Raw genomic sequence first — 25,662 nt, 5'->3', positions numbered from 1 at the left:
AATCACTTCCTTACCACTCAGTGTGAGGTATTTCCTGCCACCCCTTCTCCCCTTATATGAAGAAACACAAGTCTTATCCTGTGGGCTGTTTCCGTTGTGTCTCCCAGTGTGCCTGTCCAATGATAGCTGTATAGCCCACAATTCTGAATCAGTGCAGAGGCCTCCAGCAGTTCCTTACATGGTTGTTTTCCTTGCGGGTTGGATTGGGGATTAGAGATGGGAATTCTATTCTTTATTCCTTTGGTTGCGTTTTCAAGTGTGGCTGTGGATAGAAGTAATTGTGGTGTCCCGTCTGTGGACTGGGTAATTTTGAAGATTTATGTGGCCTTGGGGTGGTTGGAAGTATGTAAAGAGGTGAGTTTGAAAGGCTTTGGATCCAGTTTTGGAATGCTTACGCACAGTGCTTAGAAGGTTCCAGTTAGGAATGTGAACAACTCGCCCATTTTAGAATAGTTCTGACAGGAAATGGATGCAACTAAGTTTTAAATTAATATATTTGGAGAAATCTCTCTGGGATCATAGTTAGATAGCCAAAACTAATTTCTATTAATGGAAAATTCTAAAATCAAAAAAAAAATTGTAGCCATACCTTTCTTGATCCTAGCTATATTATACAGGGTCAGGACATTATTTTCTAAGTATGATTCAATGCTTATAGCTTAGATTTTCCTTGTTTTCTAAATCCAAGATGGATCCTTTTTTTTTTTTTTTGAGATGAGTAAAATACTAAATGACAGAAAGCATTCTGAATGAAGAGTCCTTCAGAACTTCATAGTTAAGTTCCATGCATAACCAGTGCCTTATCCTTATTGAATTCATGGCTTAAAACAAAAACAAAAACAAGAACCAAAAAAAAAAATGTTACGTTCCTTATTCCTCATTTTTCAAAAGCCTTCGACTTTAATTGAAGGAACAAAATCATAATCTAAAAAAGGAAAACAATAACAACAACAATATCAGACATAGAGCCTTCACCCCTGCATTCTAGTGTCTTTGGCACAGGAAGGTACTCTGCATATTAATTACCAAAGGAGGAATGTAAACACCAACCCAGCCAGAAACCCTTTGATCTACAATGCAGTCCTGCCTGCAAGACAGGCTAGTAAATGGGAACACAAAGTGGGACTTACCAATCAATACCTGATTTGACTGAAGGCCCATCCCACAAGATGGAATCCATATGGGACACTGCTTCAACTGTTGTATCGTGCATATATTGAATTGCAGAATTCTTAATGTAACAATGAGACAGAGGGAAAGGAAAGACGGGAGCATGGGGCTATGTATGCTGCAAATACTTTGGTTACTTCCCACGTCTAGGAGTCTCTAGCTGCTTTGTGATGCATCTCTACATACCTAGTAAATTTATTTTTGTGTCTTAGTTTAAACCAAGGGCAGTTGGAACAGCATGTTGTAGCCATGGAGATGTAAGCGATGAGAACTTTGGAGTTTCCTCTTTTGTTAGGAAAGGGCATTTGTTTTATTTCTTCTACTTTCTACTTCCACTCATTGCAAAGCTCACATGAAGATGGAGTCGGCTTACAATTCAGATGATAGCCACATTATGAAGAAGGCAGAGCAAAAGAGTAATGTCCATGTCTCTTTCTAAATATCCTTCAAAAGTCATATCTTAACAACTAGGATTGCAAGAGTTAATTTGCATTATAGCTTTCATGTAGAAGGAAATATCATCTGAATTTAGTTTATAATCAGATCGTCACCTGCTGTTTAGTAGAAGAAAACTAAAAACAATATTTAAAAATTGAAATTAATTACCAGAGCCTTGGTAAAGCCCAGTTATTTGAACAGTCAATTAATGTAATATTGCAGCAAAAACCATTGTGTATATGTTGCCTGCGCCTTACCATATCACTAGTAAGGAAGATGGAAGGTAGCTTTGAAGGAGAAAAAAGTGACTTGAGTTTTTGTTTATTTTGTTGTTGTTGTTGTTTTTGTTTTCATCAGGGATATCCTGCCCTGCACCTAGCATTTGATCTGCAGGGCCTGCTCTGGTCTTGGAGGTTATCTAAGGTCTCTGGTGCTGTGGCACAAGGTTGCTCAGAGCCTGCCTGCCTGTCTTAGCTCCCTCTAAGTATGGTCTTCAAGCTCTTGCACTGTTCAGCCTTGATGTAGCTGTCCCTTCTGCTGCCATGATGCACCATGCAGCGGCTCAGTGGCTGCCAACTCACTTATCATAGTTTCTGAAAGTGAGGGCTGCCCTGAATGGAAAAACTGAACCCTGAGGCTCTGTGCTGACCACGCCATTTACTGTTTTTGGACTCAGTTTGATCAGTTTGGAATTGAGAGCCAGGCAACAATAATGGAGGCAAAGATGATGGTGAGATTTTGAGAATAAAAAGTAATTTTCTACAACTACAGTGTCAGATTTCTGTGCATAGGTGATGAGATGGGAAGGTGGGTAGATGCAAATGAAATTAAAGAGGATGATTTTATTCAATTTTAATCATGGGAGAAATGGGACTGAATTTTTCTAAATAAATTACATAATTTTGATTCAGTCTTATGTACAATGTAAAAAGTGTGAAACGGCAGACATCTGATGAATAAAATTACATTATTCAGATATAAATACGATTACACTATATTCCCTTATAAGTCTCTGATTCCCTTATGAGTTTTTTATTGTCTGATACATATATTTATAAATACTTTTCAATTTTATGTTCATTGCTTTTCTTCAACGAGTCCTTGTCATTTTGTTGTTTATCCTTTGAATGTAATGCTATATTGTTAACATGTAAATTAGTACCTTCAAGGCATACGTGTTGAATAAATATACCATTTGGAGTCATTTAATATTTCTATACCACCAAGAAGGAGGATGGAGATTCTTTTTCTTCTGCTGTTCTGCTTCCTCCTCTAAGATGTGTATGAGTGTTTACCTGTGTATGTAGAACACACAATGTGCCTGGTGCCTATGGCCAAAAGGGGATATCTGATCTCCTAGAACTGGAGTTACGGACAAATGGGAGCCACCCTCTGAGTGCTCGGAAAGAACAAGATACTCTGAAAACATAGCGAGTGCTTTTAACCATTGATGAATTTCTCTACTGCCTACCCCCGCCCCCACAGGACTCTTTATCAGCTGCTGCGGTTTGTTAATATTGGCAGTTTTTATTAGCAGCTGATATGACATTACTTAGCAGAGTCTGTTTTGATCTTTATTCATTAGGAATGTTTCCCTATTGTACAGTTGTTTTATGTATCCTTTCAATATACATAAAATTTGGCCAATTCTAAAACAAATGTCTGCCTGAAAGTCAAATTCTTGTATCAGAGAAACTTGGGTAAGGATGCCATGTCTCCTAGAGGTGTTCTGCCTTACAGTCGTCCAGAGACCCAGGTTCCTGCTACCTCATGGCTCCCTCCTCTCCAGGCAGTGGCTTAATCCACACTGTAGACAATGTTTATATGAATAAGCACTTTCACATGTAAGGACAAGAGTTAGAAACCCTATGGCCACATTTGCTTCTCCTGTGTGGGACTTGAGCTCTGGTGACAAATATGATCTGGCTTCCATTTAACAGCAGGGGAGCACATGAGGGACACAATGGCTAGCTCACTGCCATTTGCCAACTTTATAGTTTGCATTGCTAAGACCAAGTCAGAGCCTTGAGTTTGCAAGGGAAGCCCCTGGACTAGCCTTTGACAGTACCCAGCTAATAGGTAGGCTGGAGAGAGAAGCTCTTCTAGTGGGCAGCCCCACACCGGCCACCACCAGACACTTCTTCATTCTTCTCCCACAGAATTTGTCTCCTCCCACAAACCACATATCTGCTATGTTTTCTTATATTTCACGGCACATTTCTTCTTCCCCTCTGGCCAGTGAATTATCCTCTATTGAGTTACTGCTGCTGTGTGCCAAACACAGCAGGAAGGGATTGGCTGTCTTAGTGGTGAAAAGCATGTGTTCTCTCTTTTTTTTTCAGAGTATAGTCAGGCAAAGAAGACATTAAATCACCGGAGTGACCCTGGGTGTGGGGCATTCTGGGATAATTTTCCTACAATGCTCATATAATATTTGTGGACTTTCTGCTGTGCTCTTACTGGTATAATGGTAACACGACAACATGCTGGCAGCATAGAGGGAATAAAGTCAGTGGTACCAAACTGTACTAATAGTTGCAATATATGTCACAGCCTGATTTCACATTCTGATTAAACAGAGAAAGTCGAAGATACGAGAGTCACCCTTTATTAACTTTACTTTTAATTGCATATGTCATTCTGTGTTGGTTGGTATTGCTTGGTTCAGGATTTTGCTCTGTAGCCCAGGTTGTCTTTGAACTTACTGTCCTGCCTCTGCCCCGAGAATGCTGAAATTACAAGTGTGTTCCACCATGCACATGTCCTTAATACTCTGTGTAACTAAACAAGCGCATGAAAGTGTCTTTGCTGTGTCCCAAAGCACGATAGCTTTCCTAAGAAAAGCAGAGCTACAGTTGATTTGTGAGATGGATTCACCATGCTTTTGTTGGACTCCTTGGGAGCTTAGCCTTTCACTACAGAGAAAACAATGAGCAGTAACATTTCAGTTTTCAAAATAGAAAAATACTTGTCACTGGCTTTGATATCGCAGGTCTTCCCACACCATTATTTCTGATGAAATTATACACAATTATAGAGGATTTAAAATTTGAATAACGAAATATGTCAGTGTCTAATTTTCTGAAAGCCAGTGATCCAGGTTTTATTAAAAACATCTACCTTAAGATTACAAGATAAACCGAGCAACTTTAATTTCCTTCTTTAATGTACAAAAGTATAAGAAGCTCATAAAGATGGCTTCAGAATCTGTTCTATTAAACTGTAAGAAGTTATCAGGATAGATAAGACCTAAAAAGACATTGTGTTTGTGTAAAAAAAACCAAACAAAAAACAAAAAAACAAAAATCACCAATAGATAAATAAAATTTTGATACAAAATAACAAAAACCACCAATAAATAAGTAACATTTTGATACAAAATAACAAAAACCACCAATAAATAAGTAACATTTTGATACAGAATCAAGAATCAAAGTACTTTTGAAATGCTGTTAAAATACCCTAACTACACAAATTTTGTGAAAATGAGCTTTCTTTGTATTCTTCAACCAAATTAATGTATTAAATACAGAAATAAGTTATGAGAATCCAGATATCTTTAATTAAACGATTTGCCAAAGGGTAAAGCCATGGCTCAGCACGAGATGGAGTCATACTGTATAGAGTCATACTGTATAGAGTCATACTGTATAGAGTCATACTGTATAGAGTCATACTGTATAGAGTCATACTGTATAGAGTCATACTGTATAGAGTCATACTGTATAGAGTGATACTGTATAGAGTGATACTGTATAGAGTGATACTGTATAGAGTCATACTGTATAGAGTCATACTGTATAGAGTCATACTGTATAGAGTCATACTGTATAGAGTCATACTGTATAGAGTCATACTGTATAGAGTCATACTGTATAGAGTCATACTGTATAGAGTCATACTGTATAGAGTGATACTGTATAGAGTGATACTGTATAGAGTGATACTGTATAGAGTCATACTGTATAGAGTCATACTGTATAGAGTCATACTGTATAGAGTCATACTGTATAGAGTCATACTGTATAGAGTCATACTGTATAGAGTCATACTGTATAGAGTCATACTGTATAGAGTCATACTGTATAGAGTCATACTGTATAGACTGCCTTTTAATAGCAAATTTGGAAAACAAGTTACACAAACCCTTGGTGACACAACAGAGTTAGTTTTCTTCCTTTGCTGATCTCACTCTTGGTTTAAATTCTCAAGGGTTCCTCAAGCTAGGTCTATGAATTAACTGAATATATTTAAAGAACATCTGTGGAGCCAGATGTGGAAGCATCCAGCTGATTTTCCAGTCCATGCAAAGCAAAGGCAGGAAGGTCAGGAGATCAGGGTTAGCTGTGACTGTAGGGTGTCTGGGCTGTAGGTGAACTGTCTTAGCATCTACTCCGAGAGCTTAAGTGCAGAGAAGCGAATCTTTTCATTCTCATGGTTTCTAGGGACTGCTTTTGACCCGACCTTTTATTCTGATTCTTTACATCATTTGTTCATGCAAAATGGTTTCAATGGATCAAATCTATGTCAGTCTTTTAGTACCTTGATATTTCAAGCTTGACAAGGTTTATCCTGGAGAAGGAGGTCCTCCTATATCCAAAGATTTGTTACTAAATTTAAGATTATTTATCTTTACATTATTTTTCTAAGCTGCAAAAATTTATTTATATTTATCTCATGTTTGGTATGAGCCTTACAAACATAATTTCACTCTTAGTAATATACACTGGTGGTACAGCTGAAAATACATGAGCCCATATTTGTTTGTCAGTGGTTAACTGATTGGCCACTGAACCAAATACAGTGCACAGTATTTGATACTTGCTAAAAAACCCATAAACACAAACGCAGATAGAGTCTGATATTGTCTGATTCTCATGGAGTCATGAAAGTGACTCAGAATGGAATAGAATAAGCTATTTTTATTGCTGTACAAAAAGAAACACTAGATTAAAGACCACTGCAGGCATTTACAGGAACACGCCTGTAGCCTCCAGTCCTCCATTCTTTTTCACTATAATTTTGAGGGTCACGAGATCTGCAATATTATCTTGCCTGCCTGCTCAGTTGCTGAATTATGTAGTTTGACAGAGATTCCAGGAATGAGCACCGAGTACTGCACACAGTTCTTTTATCCAGTCTGTCTGTGCTTTTCTAGCATGTATACTCAATTTTTAAAATGCATGCACTATTCATTTACACTTCCGAATCTCCAAGATGAAGGTGTCTGTAGGGTCATTTTTGCTTCTATTTCTTTTATTTATTTATTTTAATACAATATGCATGTGTGTTTTAGATAAATGTGAAGATGTATGCTTACAGTGTCTAATATCATGTTTAGTATATCTCTCTGTGTTTAAATTAGTCTAATTAAAATACCTATCATTGTATACTTACCATTATTTTTTGTGGTGAGGATATTTAAGATCTGTTCCCACCATATTTCAGATACACACACACACACACACACACACACACACACACACTCACATACACACGAGGGCACTCATGGGAATGAATATCTTCATCATGTTCTCTTGATCTAGTTATCTATCTACAGTGAGATTCATGGAAGCTCTTGCCTGGGTGGCTGATGCTGTAGTGCATGCAGATAACTTCCTTTATATTCATTCTTAGTGGCTCTGACAGTGTGCTACCTTTCTTTGTCATGAATGCCTTGGTGAATAATTTTGTATTAATTGAAGAATGTGGCTTCTTTTGACGTTTTAAGTTTTTGTGTTTACAGTCATTATCAAATTATTCTTCCATCCTAGACTATCAGACACGTTGTAAATATAATTCAAATTCATCTGGTGCTCTTAGAGCAAAATAGAAAAGATTATAGATTATTGCTACTGTTGAGGAATTAAAATTAATAACAAAATCACCCAGCTCAGAAACACTGGTTACATTGTAGAGAAAGTATTTTCATAGTTGAATAACCATCACAGCAGTAGCTGATATGCATACTGTAGGGGGTCTGCTGAGAGACTGAAGACAGAGAGTAAACTTACCATGTAGCCTGGTTGAGGAGGCACCATTGAGTTGAGCAGTAACCGGGTTCGGGTCCTCAGGGAGGACTGGACAACCCTTTCCTCACATGTGTGAATAGCAGTGCCCGTCTTTGTTAGTTAGCTCACCAAGCTACATCCAGAGGAGAAACAGTATCCATTCTTAGGACAGGGACAAGTTAGATAGCTGCCTTCCCATTGAAACTGGGAGACTGGGAACACTGTCTCCTCTGATATTCAAATTCCATATACAAACACAGGAGAGAGGGGGAGGAAGGGAGAGAGAAAGAGAGAGAAGTTCAAAGAGAGAAAAGTCCTTCTGATTATAATTTTTCTAAAATAAATTCTCTCTGGGAGAAGACGGAGGGAATTTTCTCTCCTTGCATTTAAGAGGAGCAGCAGCCCCTGATGTTCTTTTATCTGGACACTCCTTTGTTTACTTTTATAGTAACAGATAAAAGGTCTTTATCTCCATCCCCTCATCGACACAGCTCTGAAACAGAGCATCTCCACAGCTGCCTCGTTGAGTTGTTTTCCATTTTTACTTAAAAGTCTAGCTTACTTTCATTGAAGTTAAATATTTAAACTTTTTAAATGTTATGAACAGGACTTCAGTAGTACTGTCTGGCATTCACTGGTGCCCTGACAAGATCCCCTTGTTAACAGCTGAGCAGCATCTGTCTGATGGCGCATGGCCTACAGTCTGCAGCAGAGAAATGCATGTTGGAACTGTGACCTTAAACACAGCATTTGGACAAGTGGCTTTCCAGTAAGGTGTTGGGTGGAGCTGACCCTGTGCATGAAGCCCCAGGTTCTACAGTGGGATCTGCACCTGGGTGCCAGCCCAGAACCGTATTCCATTAGGGCTGGTGGGCCACACCTATAATTCCAGAGCTCTAGGGCAGGCAGCTGAGGATCAGACTTCAAAACCATCCTTAGCTACAAGTTTGTTGGAGGCTAGCCTGGGCTATCTACAGCTGTGTCTCTACCCCTGCCCCCATCCCCATCCTCATCCCAAGCAAACAACATCAAACAACTTGTCTGAAGTCAGGAGTGCTTTCTGTTTGGTTTTAGATTTTGCCAGAATTAAAAATATAACATTCTCACTTTGCCCTTTAACAAGGTCAGGGGCAAACACATACGAGGTCATCATTTCTCGGGCGATAAAACCCATTATTTTGTTTAAGGAATTGGGATCAACAGATATAGCTGTCTCTTGTGAGACTATGCCGGGGCCTAGCAAACACAGAAGTGGATGATCACAGTCAGCTATTGGATGGTTCACACGGCCCCCAATGGAGGAGCTAGAGAAATTACCCAAGGAGCTAAAGGGAACTGCAACCCTATAGGTGGAACAACATTATGAACTAACCAGTACCCGGGAGCTCTTGTCTTTAGCTGCATATGTATCAAAAGATGGCCTAGTCGGCCATCACTGCAAAGAGAGGCCCATTGGACTTGCAAACTTTATATGCCCCAGTACAGGGGAACGCCAGGGCCAAAAAGGGGGAGTGGGTGGGTAGGGGATTGGGGGGGTGGGTATGGGGGACCTTTGGGATAGCATTGAAAATGTAAACGAGGAAAATACCTAATTAAAAAAAAAAGAAAATATTGAATTCAAATTAAAAAAAAAAAAGGAATTGGGATCAAGCCCTTATTTGACCTGGGACTCCCTATTTTTAGGTTTTCCTCTTCACTGTCCTCAGTGTGCTTCCTGGGTTCCATCCCCCTGGTGGGCAGCCAGGCATGTGGGACCTGCCAGGTGGTCCCTCTGTGTCCCTTGTTGGTGATGCTCCTTTAGTGTCTGTCTCTGCAGTCGTTTTCTGCTAAGCTCCACTTCACATAGCTGCTGGGCTCAGCATAGTTCTGAGAAATGCAGTGTGTTGCCAGTCATTTCCTCCTCAAAGGAGGCCCAGGGGAGGGTTCCCCTTAATATACCCACATTTAGCTTCACAAGCCCATTGTGTCCCAGACATGTCTGCTCATAGCCTCAGCCCTCTGGGAGTCACTGTTCCTCCTCTTTCTCCTCTCAGGTCTCACTTCACTGTGACCAGAGTCACCTTGAGCTTCTGGGCCTTATGACCAAAACACTTCCACACTTGAAACTTCTGACTGCTACGTTCAATGTGGGCATTTCATGTTCTCCTCCAAACTGCACTTGACAGAGTCATACAATTGATTTTTCTTATCTCAGTCTAGATTTATGTGAAAAGTCCAAGCTTCGAGGTGTCGGAGAACTTCCCGGAAAAGCAGCCCATTCCTCCGGTCTCTTTGCAGGATTTTGTTGTGGTTCTTTGATTTTTATTAATACTGCTTCTTGCTGGCCTCTCAAACCTGACTGAAGTTTACACAGAACAACCTTTAACCTGTTTCCTTGGTGCTGTAAGGAAACAATATCAGTATTTGCAATGCTGAAACCTACAAGAGGGATCTGTGATTTTCTCTGTTTTTTTTGTTTGTTTGTTTGTTTGTTTGTTTGTTTTTCAGATGACTTAAGACTTTAATGTTCTTCAGATAGTCAATTGAAAACACTAACATGGGCTGGAGAGATGGCTCAGAGGTTAAGAGCACTGATTGCTCTTCCCGAGGTCCTGAGTTCAATTCCCAGCAACCATATGGTGGTTCACAACCATCTATAACGGGATCTGATGCCCTCTTCTGGTGTGTCTGAAGACAGCTACAGTGTACTGGTATACATAAAATAAATAAATAATTCTTAAAAAAAAGAAGAAAGAAAGAAAAAGAAAACACTAACACATGAGCAGCCAGAAAAGACTTCCATAAAGATAAGGAATGTGTAGTGTTGCCCTGGTTAAGCTACAAAAACAGCAATATAATCACAGTTTGGGGGTGGGGGGTCAGGGTGTAACTGAGTTTTATTTAGTAGCCTAACTGAAAAGCAAAGAACCAACCATTTCTCTACTTGTGGCAAGGAGAGAAAAGTGAATCATGGAACTTCTAGATCCTTATCATGAAGCAGCTTTAAAAAGCAGTAGGTGGAGGGTGCAAGTGACCATAACACCCACGACAGCCGTGCACAAAGTCATGGGCTGAACAAATTCTAAAAGTCTCTATAAAACTGTTTTTCATTAGAAATATAAAAGCATAGATATGAACTGAATGGTGTTTAAAAAAAATACCTACTACATAAACACAGCACATCACACCTATCTCTTTTTGGAAATAGCAGGATACAGATCCAAAGCTCTTGAGTCTCTGTTGACTTTAACCAACAGCTACAGAGGCAGAGGCAGAGGTAGGGGGAATCTCTGAGTTCAAGGTCAGCCTGATCTACAGAGCAAGTTCCAGGACAGCCAGGGCTACACAGAAACCCTGTCTCAAAACAAACAAAAATAATTAATTGCTGAGTTTTGAAAAAAATTTTTCAGGCTTTCTGCCTCTAGGTATCTGTTGTGCAGAGACATAATCACTAGTGAAAAAGGAAGTGGCATGTCTACTCTTCAACCTATATAGATAAGATGTTTTTGGAACCAGGAGCTGTAACATACTCCTTGCAAAGAGAGCCAGGTACCCCATGTTATCAATAATTTTAAGAGATTAAAAAGTGAATTTGAATTTAAAGATAATCTTAGCATTGAAAAGGTTTTCCTCTACATTAAGGTTTGAAAGTTCTAATCCGTGCATGCCTCGTCACCTGAGACACTCTCATTCTTTCAGTCTTCCTTCCTTTTTTTCTTTGCGGGGTTCTCAGACCTCACAAGCTTCCATCACTTGAAGCCTTCTCTGGCCTTTGAATTGTTTCCCAGACAACGAAGACCAGGAAAGCTACTCATCAAAGGTCTACGTGACTGGAGTAACTCCCTGTATCTGGATCCTAGATTCTAGCATGTTCTACCACAGCATGGCAGCTGCTCTCTGTACTTGCAGTATTCCAAAATTCCTTTGACAGACCGCCCTCCGAGGACTGTGCTGTTAGGGGGACCCACCCCTGGGTTAGAGAAATGCGTGGGCCATAATGCCTGCCATTGTGCCTTCCATAGAACCACACCAGTGTTGTTGATAATAAATGACGGGTGTTTATCTTGGAATTGTTTTCTATGGGCAGATGCTCTGAAAGATTCAAAGGCTGTCTGTAAAGAAAAAATACCCCTATTGTTTAACCAATGCCACTCTCCTATTTAATGTGAGGGTATCTTGTGAAATTCGCTTGAATATCAAACACCTAGTAAACTTTAGGCAGTTTTCTCCTGAGATGTCTCAAATATGCTGTTGAAGTACAACTTGTATTCAGATGCCCTGTGTGTGTGTGTGTGTGTGTGTGTGTGTGTGTCCTATTTCCATGGCTTCCTTTCTTCTGTTCTCAACAGTCAGAAATGTAGAAAAGCTTGATGGTCTAATGTGCCCTGGGAGTAGTAGCTACTGCTATATGGATTGAGAATGAAAGGGGCTGCTATTTCCTCAGGAATCTTAATAGAGCAGTATGGCATAAAGCTAGGCTCCAGCTCATGAGGAAACCTTTTGTAGGTAGCCGACAGGGGACAGTTTGGGAAATGATCCCTTGGTTTGGGACTTCTGTGAAAGGAAGATGGAAATGCCCCATCTGACACATTGTGGCAGTCTCAGAATCAGCAAGTCATATCGGCATGGGATACAGCGGCCTTGTTATTAACATCTACTCTTTAAAGTTTTTTTCATATAACTCCTTTAAATTTTTTTCTGGATTTAAAATTTTTGTTTGATGAATCTGAGTGTTTTGCCTGCATGTCTGTAAATGTATCATGTATGTGCCTGATCTCCACAGAAGTCCAAAGACCATCCCAAATTCCCTGGAGCTGGAACTATGGGTGGTTGTAAGCCACCATGTGGGGGCTAGGAAACAGGTTCTTCTGCAAGAGCGACGGTCTCTACATACCCTGGAGGCGGTGGCTACCATGGGCATAGAAGCCCCTCCCTTTTCTTCCTCCTCCTCCTCCTCTCTCCTCTTCCTCCTCTCTTCACCTCCTGCCTCACCTCTCCTGACTCACCCCTCTTCTCTCTTTTCTCCTCCTCTACCCATTTCCTCCTCGTCCCCTTCCTCCTCCATCTCCCCTCTTCCTCCTCACTCTAGATTTATTTATTTTGGGGGTATGAATATTTTGCCTGTGTGTATGTGTACTATGTGTATGCTTGGGACCTGTGGGTGTCAGAAGAGGGCATCAAACCTTTTGGCACCGGAGTTAGGATAGTTGTGATCTACCATGAGAGAAGCAAACATGTGGCTACTCTTAATTGCTGATATGTCTCTCCAGCTCCCTGAATTTTCTTTTTTAATTTTTTTTTTGCATTGGTCTTTTCTTGCATGTATGAATATGTACCATATGCATGTCTGGTTTCTTCAGAGGTCAGAAGAGGGCATTGGATCTTGTGGAACTGGAATTATAGCTGGCTGTGAGCTGTCCAGTGTGGGTGCTGGAAACAAAACTTGCGTCCTCTGTAAACTTATCAAATGCTTTTAACTATTTCTCTCCAGTTCCCCAAGTGGCTTCTTGATATAACTGTCCTGCTTCAAAGGAGCCAAAAGTTAATATTAAGATGTTTACCCAGCAGTTAAAATGTCTACCAGTGTGGAACAAAGTCATGAATAAACAATTTCCAGTACTGCAATTTGCAATGGGAGCTTGGCTTACTTTTATTTATTTATTTATTTATTTATTTATTTATTTTCATGGTTTTGGGTTTGGGAGTCTCTCTCACTACCTTAAAACTCACTAGCCCAGGGTCTGTTTAAACATGTGTCAATATTGTTCCTTAGCCTCAGAAATGCTGGAGTTAGAGCTGTTAGCTACCATGTCCAGCCAAAGAATGGATTTTTTAAAAAAATATTTTAGAGACTATGCAATAACAGAAACATTTTTTTTTCCTGCTGAGTTTAATGAAATAATAGAAAAATGGAGTTAAATGCGAGCATTCTTATGGTCGGTAGCAAAGTTCATCTTAAGTTTTACTGTTTTATTATGTTTTAAGATGTACAAAATTTTGTTAAGAGATCTATATGTAGTAAAGTGATTACTACCATCTTGAAAACGTTAACATTCATCATTGCATGTAATTATACATTTTTCTTCCTGTGGTAAGAAATGGTTAAAGTCAACTCACTTAGCAAAATCCTGAATACAGGGCTGGGGGTGGGGGACATATTTAGTGCTAGAACATTTACTTGTCTTGAGTATGCGAAGCCCAGAGTTTGATCCCCAGCACCACAAGAAAGAACAGGAAGGAAGAAGTAGGGACAGAGAAAAGGGGGGAAGTTGATTCTGAGAGCACTTCTTGCTGGTGACGAGATATGTGCACCATACCTTAGGTCTGTGTACTTGTTAATCCTATGGAGCCGCTGCTTGTGTCTTGTTTTAATACAAGAGTCACTATTAAGTGGCATAAAATGTGGTGGATGCACACGCACTTTCGTGAACATGCTAGACGTGAACACGTGTGTGCTTTCGGAGCTGGAGATACTTAAGTGCTTATACTGAATTAGAAAATCCTTATTTTGTTTTCTAGGTGCTGGGGAATCTGGAAAGAGTACCATTGTGAAGCAGATGAAGTAAGTAAATGGAAGACATTAGATACGTTTTTATGACTCTAAGTGACCTCTGTAAGGAAGTGTTCTTCTTTCCCTTTGATCTCGGTAGGATTATCCACGAAGCCGGCTACTCGGAAGAGGAGTGTAAGCAGTACAAGGCAGTGGTCTACAGCAACACTATCCAGTCCATCATTGCCATCATTAGAGCCATGGGGAGGTTGAAAATCGACTTCGGAGACTCTGCTCGGGCGGTAAGGCATTCAGTGTGTTGGCATGGGTCTGATGACTAACTCGTGGGATGCTGCTGCATCCGTAGCTGTATAGCTGAGGCCAGACAGCTGTCCAGAATGCCTCATGCAAGAAATCAAAAGGACAGATGTGAGTCTGGAGCCTCGGAAGTAAGGGAAGTAAGAAATACACAGACCTGCACTCTCCACCTTCTGCTGTTTTCCCTGACTTCTCCAGCCTCTTCAGACATAGCTGAAGTAATTTCTATATAACATAGATATTAGAGTCTTAGTAACATTTTCCCAGCCCTACAAAACACCTGGGCAAACCCACTCAAAGTGGGGCAATTTGCTGGTGGCACACAGCATGAAAGGTTTCAGACCACGATTGGCAGACTCCATTCCTGTGGTCTTTAGGCAAGGCTAAAACATCATGGTGGGGAGGGAGATGGAACAATGGATTACCTCATGACAGGCAGGAGGTAGAGAGAGACACAAAGAGGACAAGGGACAAGATATTCTTTTCAAAGACAAACAGTGACATGATTCCTCCAGCTTGCTTGGCCCCATTCTAATTGCATGTTCACCTATGAATTTGGCAGCAGTTTAATTCACTAGTGATGTTATATTTGCCCCATCCAGTCATGTCAATAGCCCACTAGTTAGAGAACAAAAACTCAGCAAATGAACATTTATAGCCATTTTATACTCAAACCATAACACATAGATACCTCTGTGCCTACAAGCTCATATGCAGTTACCATCAATAAAATAAAATGCCAGAGGTAATTAGCTTAACAAGACAAAAGGTTTACTTTGCCTCAGATGTTTAGATATTTTAGTCTAGCACTTGACTTGCTGAGGCAGGAGGATTGCTGCAATGAGGCTGGCATGGATTACACAGTGAGTACTAGGACAGCCAGGCCAGGACTACACAGCAAGAAAATAAAACAACATTTCAGCACTGGCATGATCTCATTATTTGTTCTTGGGCCTAGACTAAAACAGTGACTGAACCCTCAGTAATGAAAACGGTATGAGTTTGCTTATCTTTGGGACAGGAAAATACCAGCTATTTAAAGACATGAATCAGAGTTTCAGAGCTAAGTGGGATTTCAGCAGAGCAGCCAGTGCTTGGTAGAGAAGCTGGAAGGCAGGAAGGAAGCTCATGGCAGGGCAGCAGCAGGCCTGGAGTGCAGCAGGCTTGGTGCTGGCTGAGGCTCTCTGTGCTGGCTCCCTCCACTCATCCACAGTATCCTTTCCACAAGGCACTGTCTTCTCCTTTCTCTCTATTTGATGCTTACTCTGTTTATTTGAGGATCTTTACTTGTTATTGTCCACACATCACTGAGAGGATGTTCTGTCATTTCTACACCAAAAATATTATGATATATGAAAAAAATACAGTCTGGTTTCACTTGTATGTGAAATCTGAAAAAATGTACAACTCAAGTCTCAAAGAGAAAGTAAAACAGTTGTTAGTGGGGCACAGAGTAAAATGGAGGGAAATAATGGGGTGTAGTGTATTTTAAGAGATTCGTATGTAGCAGGGTACTCACTACTATCATAAAAACGTAACATTCATCATTTCTATAATTACTGACTTTGCAAGTTCCTGAATACAGGGCTGGGTGAATATTGCTTGGTGCTATAGCACTTACTGGCCTTGACTATGTGGGGCCCAGAGTTTGGCCCCCAAACTACCAAGCCTACAAAGTAGCATATATGTAAGGTAAATCTAGAGAGGGAAGGTACAATGTTGAGACTGTGGTCAAGATCATTCTAAGTAATTAATTTATCATTTATTCATTCAACACTCTCAGAGCACTTGTTAGGTGAATAAATGATAAATGCATAAATTACACTGGATGAATAGTAGATGAGACGGAATATTCTAGATATAATCAAATCTTTTTTCAGGAGGAAATTTAGAGGAATGTTATGAATTATTAAAAATTATTTGGAAACACTCTTGGAAATACCACTGACTTCTTAATCTCTGTTTAAAAGAATGGCGCAGACTGAGATTAAGGAGAGAAAGTAAACAGAAATTGTACTTTATAGCAGTTCCAATTATGGCCACTGAAAACATGCAAATTCATCTATGTAAGTTGGTTGTTGCAGCTCAAGCCTGTAATCCCAGTGTTTGGGAGATATGAGGCAGGAGGCACCTCTTGAGTGAGGCCAGGAACTTAATAAGCTATATCGTGAGTCCAAGGTCACCCTGGGCTACAAAGTGTAGCCTCGAAGCCTCGTCTCAGAAAACCGAACCAAACTCAATAGCGCCCCACATTCCCAGTCCTGGGAATCTCCTACAGTGTCTGCAAGAAGAACTAACTGCTTCAGAGCCGCTTGGAGCCTAGGTTTTGGTGCTTCAGGGACAGTGCAGGCAGTTTTATGAGAAGCCGTTGATTTTTCCTACCTGTCTTAGAACAAATTCTTTCCAAACCTTTCTTGACAGATCCGTGTGCTTAGCCTTAGGAGTAAATACTCTGAATAAGTGTGCTGCTTTATGGTTAGTCGCTCTTCGGAAGCTCTGGCGTCAGCATAGCAAGCCTTCATCACTGTCTGTTTTCTGAGGGTTACACTGACTTAGATATGACCAGCATTCCAACTTTCAATAGCTTATAAATAAGGAAGATTATCAGTTTTGCCTTTTAGTTTTTCCCTGATATTCATAATCATTTATCTGTTTGTATTTTCCTTGTGAACCCTCTGGGTACTCTCACTTTTGTTAAATTGTTTTTGGGAAGGGTTTTCTTTGAGTATGAGAGATATTCACTCTTTATGGTTTGTTTCTTACCAAAACTTTTATTTATTTTTGCATTAATTCTGACATTTTTGTCTTGGTCTTGATATAAAGACAATACTCATAATTACTGTAATTAGTATTCTCTTGTTAAGTCAAGGTCTCAGGTATCCCAGAATGGCATCAAACTCATTGTATAGCCAAAATGATTGTGAACTTAGTACTTGTGTGCTTGCATCTGTGCACGTCCCTGTGCATTTGTGTGTGAGGTTAACGTCCTCTTTTGTCTTCTTCCCTTGCTCTCCACCTTATTTTTGGGCGCAGGGTTTCACACTGAATCTGGAGCTCAGTAATTCAGCTTGCTCGGGTAGCCAAGATGTTCCAGGAGTCTTTCTCAGTCTTCCCCAACTGCAAAGTGCACACAAAAATTCATATTGGCATGCTGAGCTCCTTCTGTGGGTGAGAGGGACCTGGACCAGATCCTCAAGGCACACAACAGCTGACACAGCTTCTCAAACATTATCTCTTAGTATTGTCAATAATACTATGGATTTTTTTCTAATCTATTTATCCACCTATTAGGGGGTGTTCACTATTAAACAGGATCTAAATATGTCATAATTTGTCTCTTGCATTATTGCCACTTATTAAGTAACCAGTCCATTTCTGATGACTTGAAAGTACTACCTTTAGCGGTCAATTGGGTGTGCTTAGAGATGCCTTCCCCACTGATGTGCTTTTGGTTTTCCCAGACCAGCCCCCAGATACGTGATTCAGTGTCTCTCATCATATTTAATTATATGGACTAGAATAGAAAAAAAAAGGAACAACTACTTCATAGAATTTTTAAAAGATAAAATCAGTAGTGATTGTTTATAATATTCCTTGGCTATAATAGATGCTCAGTAAACATTGTTGATTTTATTATCAATATTTGTACTGAGAATGACAGTGTGTTAGTTCATATTGCTTCATATTTGGTACCTAGTAGGTTTAGATTAACCTGTCTTGTTCTTTTTACCAAGTATCAAGACTAGTTAGCATTTCTGTTCCAAATGGGCTTCAGAATTACTAAACCAACACTAAAAAGCCTGCTTGTTTTTGTTGCGATTATATCCTTATTAATTAAAAATAATTAAAATATAATTATATCATTTTCTGTTCCCTATTCCCATTCTTCTCCCTGGATTTCAGGCCTTGTTTTTTTTTTTTTTTTTTTTTTCCATTTTTTATTAGGTATTTCGCTCATTTACATTTGCAATGCTATACCAAAAGTCCCCCATAGCCACCCACCCCCTCTCCCCTACCAACCCACTCCCCTTTTATGGCCCTGGCGTTCCCCTGTACTGGGGCATATAAAGTTTGCGTGTCCAATGGGCCTCTCTTTCCAGTGATGGCCGACTAGGCCATCTTTTGATGCATATGCAGCTAGAGTCAAGAGCTCCGGGGTACTGGTTAGTTCATAATGTTGTTCCACCTATAGGGTTGCAGATCCCTTTAGCTTCTTTGGTACTTTCTCTAGCTCCTTCATTGGGGGCCATGTGATCCATCCAATAGCCGACTGTGAGCATCCACTTCTATGTTTGCTAGGCCCAGGCATACTCTGACAAGAGACAGCTATATCAGGGTCCTTTCAGCATAATCTTGCTAGTGTATGCAATGGTGTCAGCATTTGGAAGCTGATTATGGGATGGATCCCCGGATATGGTAGTGTCTACATGGTCCATCCTTTTATCTCAGCTCCAAACTTTGTCTCTGTAACTCCTTCCAAGGGTGTTTTGTTCCCACTTCTAAGGAGGGGCATAGTGTTCACACTTCAGTCTTCATTTTTCTTGAGTTTCATGTGTTTAGGAAATTGTATCTTATATCTTGGGTATCTTAGGTTTTGGGCTAATATCCACTTATCAGTGAGTACATATTGTGTGAGTTCCTTTGTGAATGTGTTACCTCACTCAGGATGATGCCCTCCAGGTCCATCCATTTGGCTAGGAATTTCATAAATTCATTCTTTTTAATAGCTGAGTAGTACTCCATTGTGTAGATGTACCACATTTTCTGTATCCATTCCTCTGTTGAGGGGCATCTGGGTTCCTTCCAGCTTCTGGCTATTATAAATAAGGCTGCTATGAACATAGTGGAGCATGTGTCCTTCTTACCAGTTGGGGCATCTTCTGGATATATGCCCAGGAGAGGTATTGCTGGATCCTCCGGTAGTACTATGTCCAGTTTTCTGAGGAACCGCCAGACTGATTTCCATAGTGGTTGTACAAGCCTGCAATCCCACCAACAATGGAGGAGTGTTCCTCTTTCTCCACATCCACGCCAGCATCTGCTGTCACCTGAATTTTTGATCTTAGCCATTCTGACTGGTGTGAGGTGGAATCTCAGGGTTGTTTTGATTTGCATTTCCCTGATGATTAAGGATGTTGAGCATTTTTTCAGGTGCTTCTCTGCCATTCGGTATTCCTCAGGTGAGAATTCTTTGTTCAGTTCTGAGCCCCATTTTTTAATGGGGTTATTTGATTTTCTGAAGTCCACCTTCTTGAGTTCTTTATATATGTTGGATATTAGTCCCCTATCTGATTTAGGATAGGTAAAGATCCTTTCCCAATCTGTTGGTGGTCTTTTTGTCTTATTGACGGTGTCTTTTGCCTTGCAGAAACTTTGGAGTTTCATTAGGTCCCATTTGTCAATTCTCGATCTTACAGAGCAAGCCATTGCTGTTCTGTTCAGGAATTTTTCCCCTGTACCCATATCTTCAAGGCTTTTCCCCACTTTCTCCTCTATAAGTTTCAGTGTCTCTGGTTTTATGTGAAGTTCCTTGATCCACTTAGATTTGACCTTAGTACAAGGAGATAAGTATGGATCGATCCGCATTCTTCTACATGATAACAACCAGTTGTGCCAGCACCAATTGTTGAAAATGCTGTCTTTCTTCCACTGGATGGTTTTAGCTCCCTTGTCGAAGATCAAGTGACCATAGGTGTGTGGGTTCATTTCTGGGTCTTCAATTCTATTCCATTGGTCTACTTGTCTGTCTCTATACCAGTACCATGCAGTTTTTATCACAATTGCCCTGTAGTAAAGCTTTAGGTCAGGCATGGTGATTCCACCAGAGGTTCTTTTATCCTTGAGAAGAGTTTTTGCTATCCTAGGTTTTTTTGTTATTCCAGATGAATTTGCAAATTGCTCCTTCTAATTCGTTGAAGAATTGAGTTGGAATTTTGATGGGGATTGCATTGAATCTGTAGATTGCTTTTGGCAAGATAGCCATTTTTACAATGTTGATCCTGCCAATCCATGAGCATGGGAGATCTTTCCATCTTCTGAGATCTTCTTTAATTTCTTTCTTCAGAGACTTGAAGTTTTTATCATACAGATCTTTCACTTCCTTAGTTACAGTCACGGCAAGGTATTTTATATTATTTGTGACTATTGAGAAGGGTGTTGTTTCCCTAATTTCTTTCTCAGCCTGTTTATTCTTTGTGTAGAGAAAGGCCATTGACTTGTTTGAGTTAATTTTATATCCAGCTACTTCACCAAAGCTGTTTATCAGGTTTAGGAGTTCTCTGGTGGAACTTTTAGGGTCACTTATATATACTATCATATCATCTGCAAAAAGTGATATTTTGACTTCCTCTTTTCCAATTTGTATCCCCTTGATCTCCTTTTGTTGTAGAATTGCTCTGGCTAATACTTCAAGTACTATGTTGAAAAGGTAGGGAGAAAGTGGGCAACCTTGTCTAGTCCCTGATTTTAGTGGGATTGCTTCCAGCTTCTCTCCATTTACTTTGATGTTGGCTACTGGTTTGCTGTAGATTGCTTTTATTATGTTTAGGTATGGGCCTTGAATTCCTGATCTTTCCAAAACTTTTATCATGAATGGGTGTTGGATCTTGTCAAATGCTTTTTCTGCATCTAATGAGATGATCATGTGGTTTTTGTCTTTGAGTTTGTTTATATAATGGATTACATTGATGGATTTTCGTATATTAAACCATCCCTGCATCCCTGGAATAAAACCTACTTGGTCAGGATGGATGATTTCTTTAATGTGTTCTTGGATTCGGTTAGCGAGAATTTTATTAAGGATTTTTGCATCGATATTCATAAGAGAAATTGGTCTGAAGTTCTCTATCTTTGTTGGATCTTTCTGTGGTTTAGGTATCAGAGTAATAGTGGCTTCATAAAATGAGTTGGGTAGAGTACCTTCTACTTCTATCTTGTGAAATAGTTTGTGCAGAACTGGAATTAGATCTTCTTTGAAGGTCTGATAGAACTCTGCACTAAACCCATCTGGTCCTGGGCTTTTTTTGGCTGGGAGACTATTAATAACTGCTTCTATTTCTTTAGGGGATATGGGACTGTTTAGAAGGTCAACTTGATCCTGATTCAACTTTGGTACCTGGTATCTGTCCAGAAATTTGTCCATTTCGTCCAGGTTTTCCAGTTTTGTTGAGTATAAGCTTTTGTAGAAGGATCTGATGGTGTTTTGGATTTCTTCAGGATCTGTTGTTATGTCTCCCTTTTCATTTCTGATTTTGTTGATTAGGATTTTGTCCCTTTGCCCTCTAGTGAGTCTAGCTAAGGGCTTATCTATCTTGTTGATTTTCTCAAAGAACCAACTCCTCCTTTGGTTAATTCTTTGAATAGTTCTTCTTGTTTCCACTTGGTTAATTTCACCCCTGAGTTTGATTATTTCCTGCCGTCTACTCCTCTTGGGTGAATTTGCTTCCTTTTTTTCTAGAGCTTTTAGATGTGTTGTCAAGCTGCTAGTATGTGCTCTCTCCCGTTTCTTCTTGGAGGTACTCAGAGCTATGAGTTTCCCTCTTAGAAATGCTTTCATTGTGTCTCAAAGGTTTGGGTACGTTGTGGCTTCATTTTCATTAAACTCTAAAAAGTCTTTAATTTCTTTCTTTATTCCTTCCTTGACCAAGGTATCATTGAGAAGAGTGTTGTTCAGTTTCCACGTGAATGTTGGCTTTCCATTCTTAATGTTGTTATTGAAGATCAGTCTTAGGCCATGGTGGTCTGATAGGATACATGGGACAATTTCAATATTTTTGTATCTGTTGAGGCCTATTTTGTGACCAATTATATGGTCAATTTTGGAGAAGGTCCCGTGAGGTGCTGAGAAGAAGGTATATCCTTTTGTTTTAGGATTAAATATTCTGTAGATATCTGTCAGGTCCATTTGTTTCATAACTTCTGTTAGTTTCACTGTGTCCCTGTTTAGTTTCTGTTTCCACGATCTGTCCATTGATGAAAGTGGTGTGTTGAGGTCTCCCACTATTATTGTGTGAGGTGCAATGTGTGCTTTGAGCTTTACTAAAGTGTCTTTAATGAATGTGGCTGCCCTTGCATTTGGAGCGTAGATATTCAGAATTGAGAGTTCCTCTTGGAGGATTTTACCTTTGATGAGTATGAAGTGTCCCTCCTTGTCTTTTTTGATAACTTTGGGTTGGAAGTCGATTTTATCTGATATTAGAATGGCTACTCCAGCCTGTTTCTTCAGACCATTTGCTTGGAAAATTGTTTTCCAGCCTTTCACTCTGAGGTAGTGTCTGTCTTTTTCCCTGAGATGGGTTTCCTGTAAGCAGCAGAATGTTGGGTCCTGTTTGTGTAGCCAGTCTGTTAGTCTATGTCTTTTTATTGGGGAATTGAGTCCATTGATATTAAGAGATATTAAGGAAAGGTAATTGTTGCTTCCTGTTATTTTTGTTGTTAAAGTTGGCATTCTGTTCTTGTGGCTGTCTTCTTTTAGGTTTGTTGAGGGATTATCTTCTTGTTTTTTCTAGGGCGTGGTTCCCGTCCTTGTATTGGTTTTTTTCTGTTATTATCCTTTGAAGGGCTGGATTCGTGGAGAGATAATGGGTGAATTTAGTTTTGTCGTGGAATACTTTGGTTTCTCCATCTATGGTAAGTGAGAGTTTGGCTGGGTATAGTAGCCTGGGCTGGAATTTGTGTTCTCTTAGTGTCTGTATAACATCTGTCCAGGCTCTTCTGGCTTTCATAGTCTCTGGTGAAAAATCTGGTGTAATTCTGATAGGCTTGCCTTTATATGTTACTTGACCTTTTTCCCTTACTGCTTTTAGTATTCTATCTTTATTTAGTGCATTTGGTGTTCTGATTATTATGTGTCGGGAGGAATTTCTTTTCTGGTCCAGTCTATTTGGAGTTCTGTAGGCTTCTTGTATGTTCATGGGCATCTCTTTCTTTAGATTTGGGAAGTTTTCTTCAATAATTTTGTTGAAGATGTTTGCTGGTCCTTTGAGTTGAAAATCTTCATTCTCATCCACTCCTATTATCCGTAGGTTTGGTCTTCTCATTGTGTCCTGGATTTCCTGGATGTTTTGAGTTAGGATCTTTTTGCATTTTCCATTTTCTTTGATTGTTGTGCCGATGTTCTCTATGGAGTCTTCTGCACCTGAGATTCTCTCTTCCATCTCTTGTATTCTGTTGCTGATGCTGGCATCTATGGTTCCAGATTTCTTTCCTAGGGTTTCTATCTCCAGCGTCGCCTCACTTTGGGTTTTCTTTATTGTGTCTACTTCCCTTTTTAGGTCTAGTATGGTTTTGTTCATTTCCATCACCTGTTTGGATGTGTTTTCCTGTTTTTCTATAAGGACTTCTACCTGTTTGGTTGTGTTTTCCTGTTTTTCTTTAAGGACTTGTAACTCTTTAGCAGTGTTTTCCTGTTTTTCTTTAAGGACTTGTAACTCTTTAGCAGTGTTCTCCTGTATTTCTTTAAGTGAGTTATTGAATTCCTTCTTTATGTCCTCTACCATCATCATGAGATATGCTTTTAAATCCAGGTCTACCTTTTCAGGTGTGTTAGGGTGTCCTGGATTGGGCGAAGTGGGCGTTCTGGGTTCTGATGATGGTGAGTGGTCCTGGCTTCTGTTAGTAGGATTCTTACGTTTACCTTTCGCCATCTGGCAATCTCTGGAGTTAGTTGTTATAGTTGTCTTTGTTAAGAGATTGTTCCTCTGTTGATTTTGTTACCCTCTATCAGCAGGCGTGGGAGACAAGCTCTCTTCTCTGAGTTTCAGTGGTCAGAGCAGTCTCTGTAGGCAAGCTCTCCTCTTTCAGGGAAGGTGTACAGTTATCTGGTGTTTGGACCTCCTCCTGGCTGAAGGTGAAGGCCCAAAACAGGATCTTTCCCAGAAGCTGTGTTGCTTTGGCCAGGAAGGTGGCCAGTTGTCTGGAGTCGAAGATGTCGCCGCCTGAGAAGCTCTGTGGCTCTTGTCCGGAAGGAGGCCGGCTGTCTGGAGCTGAGGATGGCCCTGCCTCAGAAGCTCTGTGGCTCTTGCCGGGAAGGTGGCTGGTTGTCTGGAGCTGTGATGGCGCCGCCCAGAAGCTCTGAGACTCTCGCCCGTCCCAGAAACGGCTGGCACTCTGTATTCCACACGGTCACCCGTGCAGCCTGCCCTCCGCGGAGTCCCGGAGCCAAGAAGGCTCCCGCCGGCGCCTGTGCCACAAACCTCTCAGGCCTGGCAGACCCCCGTGCTCTCACCAGGAAGGTGGCCGGTTATCTGGAGCTGAAGATGGCGCCGCCCAGAAGCTCTGCGACTCTCCCAGGCCTTGTTTTTAACCAATGTTTTTACATATACACACAAGAATAAATATATAAATGTACCATACTGAGTCATCTGGTGGTGCTCACACATATATGCTCTGGAATGAGCCAACTACTCAGACATGTTGAGGATGTATATCCATAGCCTACATTGCCTATTTTAATTGAGGAGAAAACAAATAAAAATTATTTTCAAGGTTGACATAGTACAATCAAATTTATGGCTAGTGTCTCTTTAAAACTTTCTCCGAGTGAGGCCATTCCATCTGTGAATACTAAAGTATTGGTAATTCAGATTTTTGTGTGGCAGAAAGCATTATATAGAACTGCTAGCACACGGCTGGCTCTGGTGTAACATTACGACAGTGGGCTGACCTGCAATAACATGCCCAGAACAAGAAGAGCCAGAAAGCATGCTTTTATGAGCTTGTAGCAATTGGCTTGAAAATTATGATTTCTATGTCATTGGGCTTTATTTTTCTAGTAGCATTGATCTGAAACCATTTGACAGTACATTCAAACTCAAGACTGGTTTTTTACTCTTAGGAAGTTACTTGCTATACCTTATAGTGTGAGGAACCCCAGGTCCATTCCCTCACCTTCCTGACCAGGCTCACGTTGCCCCTAGAAGATGGTCATGTTTTGCTTTGAACGCTTTGTGGCTGTTTTCATCTGCTTGTTCGTTGTTTTATCTCTATCTGCCTGATTTGCAAGGTGGCTGTTCTGGAGTATTTAACAATTCACCTTGGCAGCAATCTGGGTATGTATTTTCTTCTTACTTGAGGCAGCCAGAGTTAAGGGAACTTTCTGATCTGTGATTAGTGAGTCTTGGCTCAATAGAATGGGAATTCTTTTCCTCGTATGGCTTTCCAGACTGTTACTGTCTTTGTTTTTATTGTTTGTTTGTGGCCTGTGTTTGCTTACCCCCTGGGATCTTTTTGTTTTGATTTTCTCCTTGTTGGTTTGTA

The 25,662-nt window shown here is 40.3% G+C and overlaps 1 protein-coding gene across 1 annotated transcript in view; it reads left to right on the top strand.

Annotated features, from left to right (window-relative positions):
* The window catches only part of Gnai1 (guanine nucleotide binding protein (G protein), alpha inhibiting 1), a 95,279-nt gene that overhangs the window by 37,471 nt on the left and 32,146 nt on the right, over positions 1-25,662 (top strand). Inside the window, exons 2-3 of the mRNA NM_010305.1 lie at positions 14,118-14,160; positions 14,249-14,390. Of these exons, the coding sequence (NP_034435.1) occupies positions 14,118-14,160; positions 14,249-14,390 (185 nt within the window). The remainder of the gene's footprint in view (positions 1-14,117; positions 14,161-14,248; positions 14,391-25,662) is intronic.

The sequence above is a fragment of the Mus musculus genome, chromosome 5, assembly GCF_000001635.26.
Source record: "Mus musculus strain C57BL/6J chromosome 5, GRCm38.p6 C57BL/6J".
NCBI lineage: Eukaryota > Metazoa > Chordata > Mammalia > Rodentia > Muridae > Mus > Mus musculus.
The sequence above is the reverse complement of the archived record's forward strand: the minus strand, read 5'-3'. Positions and strand labels throughout refer to the sequence as shown.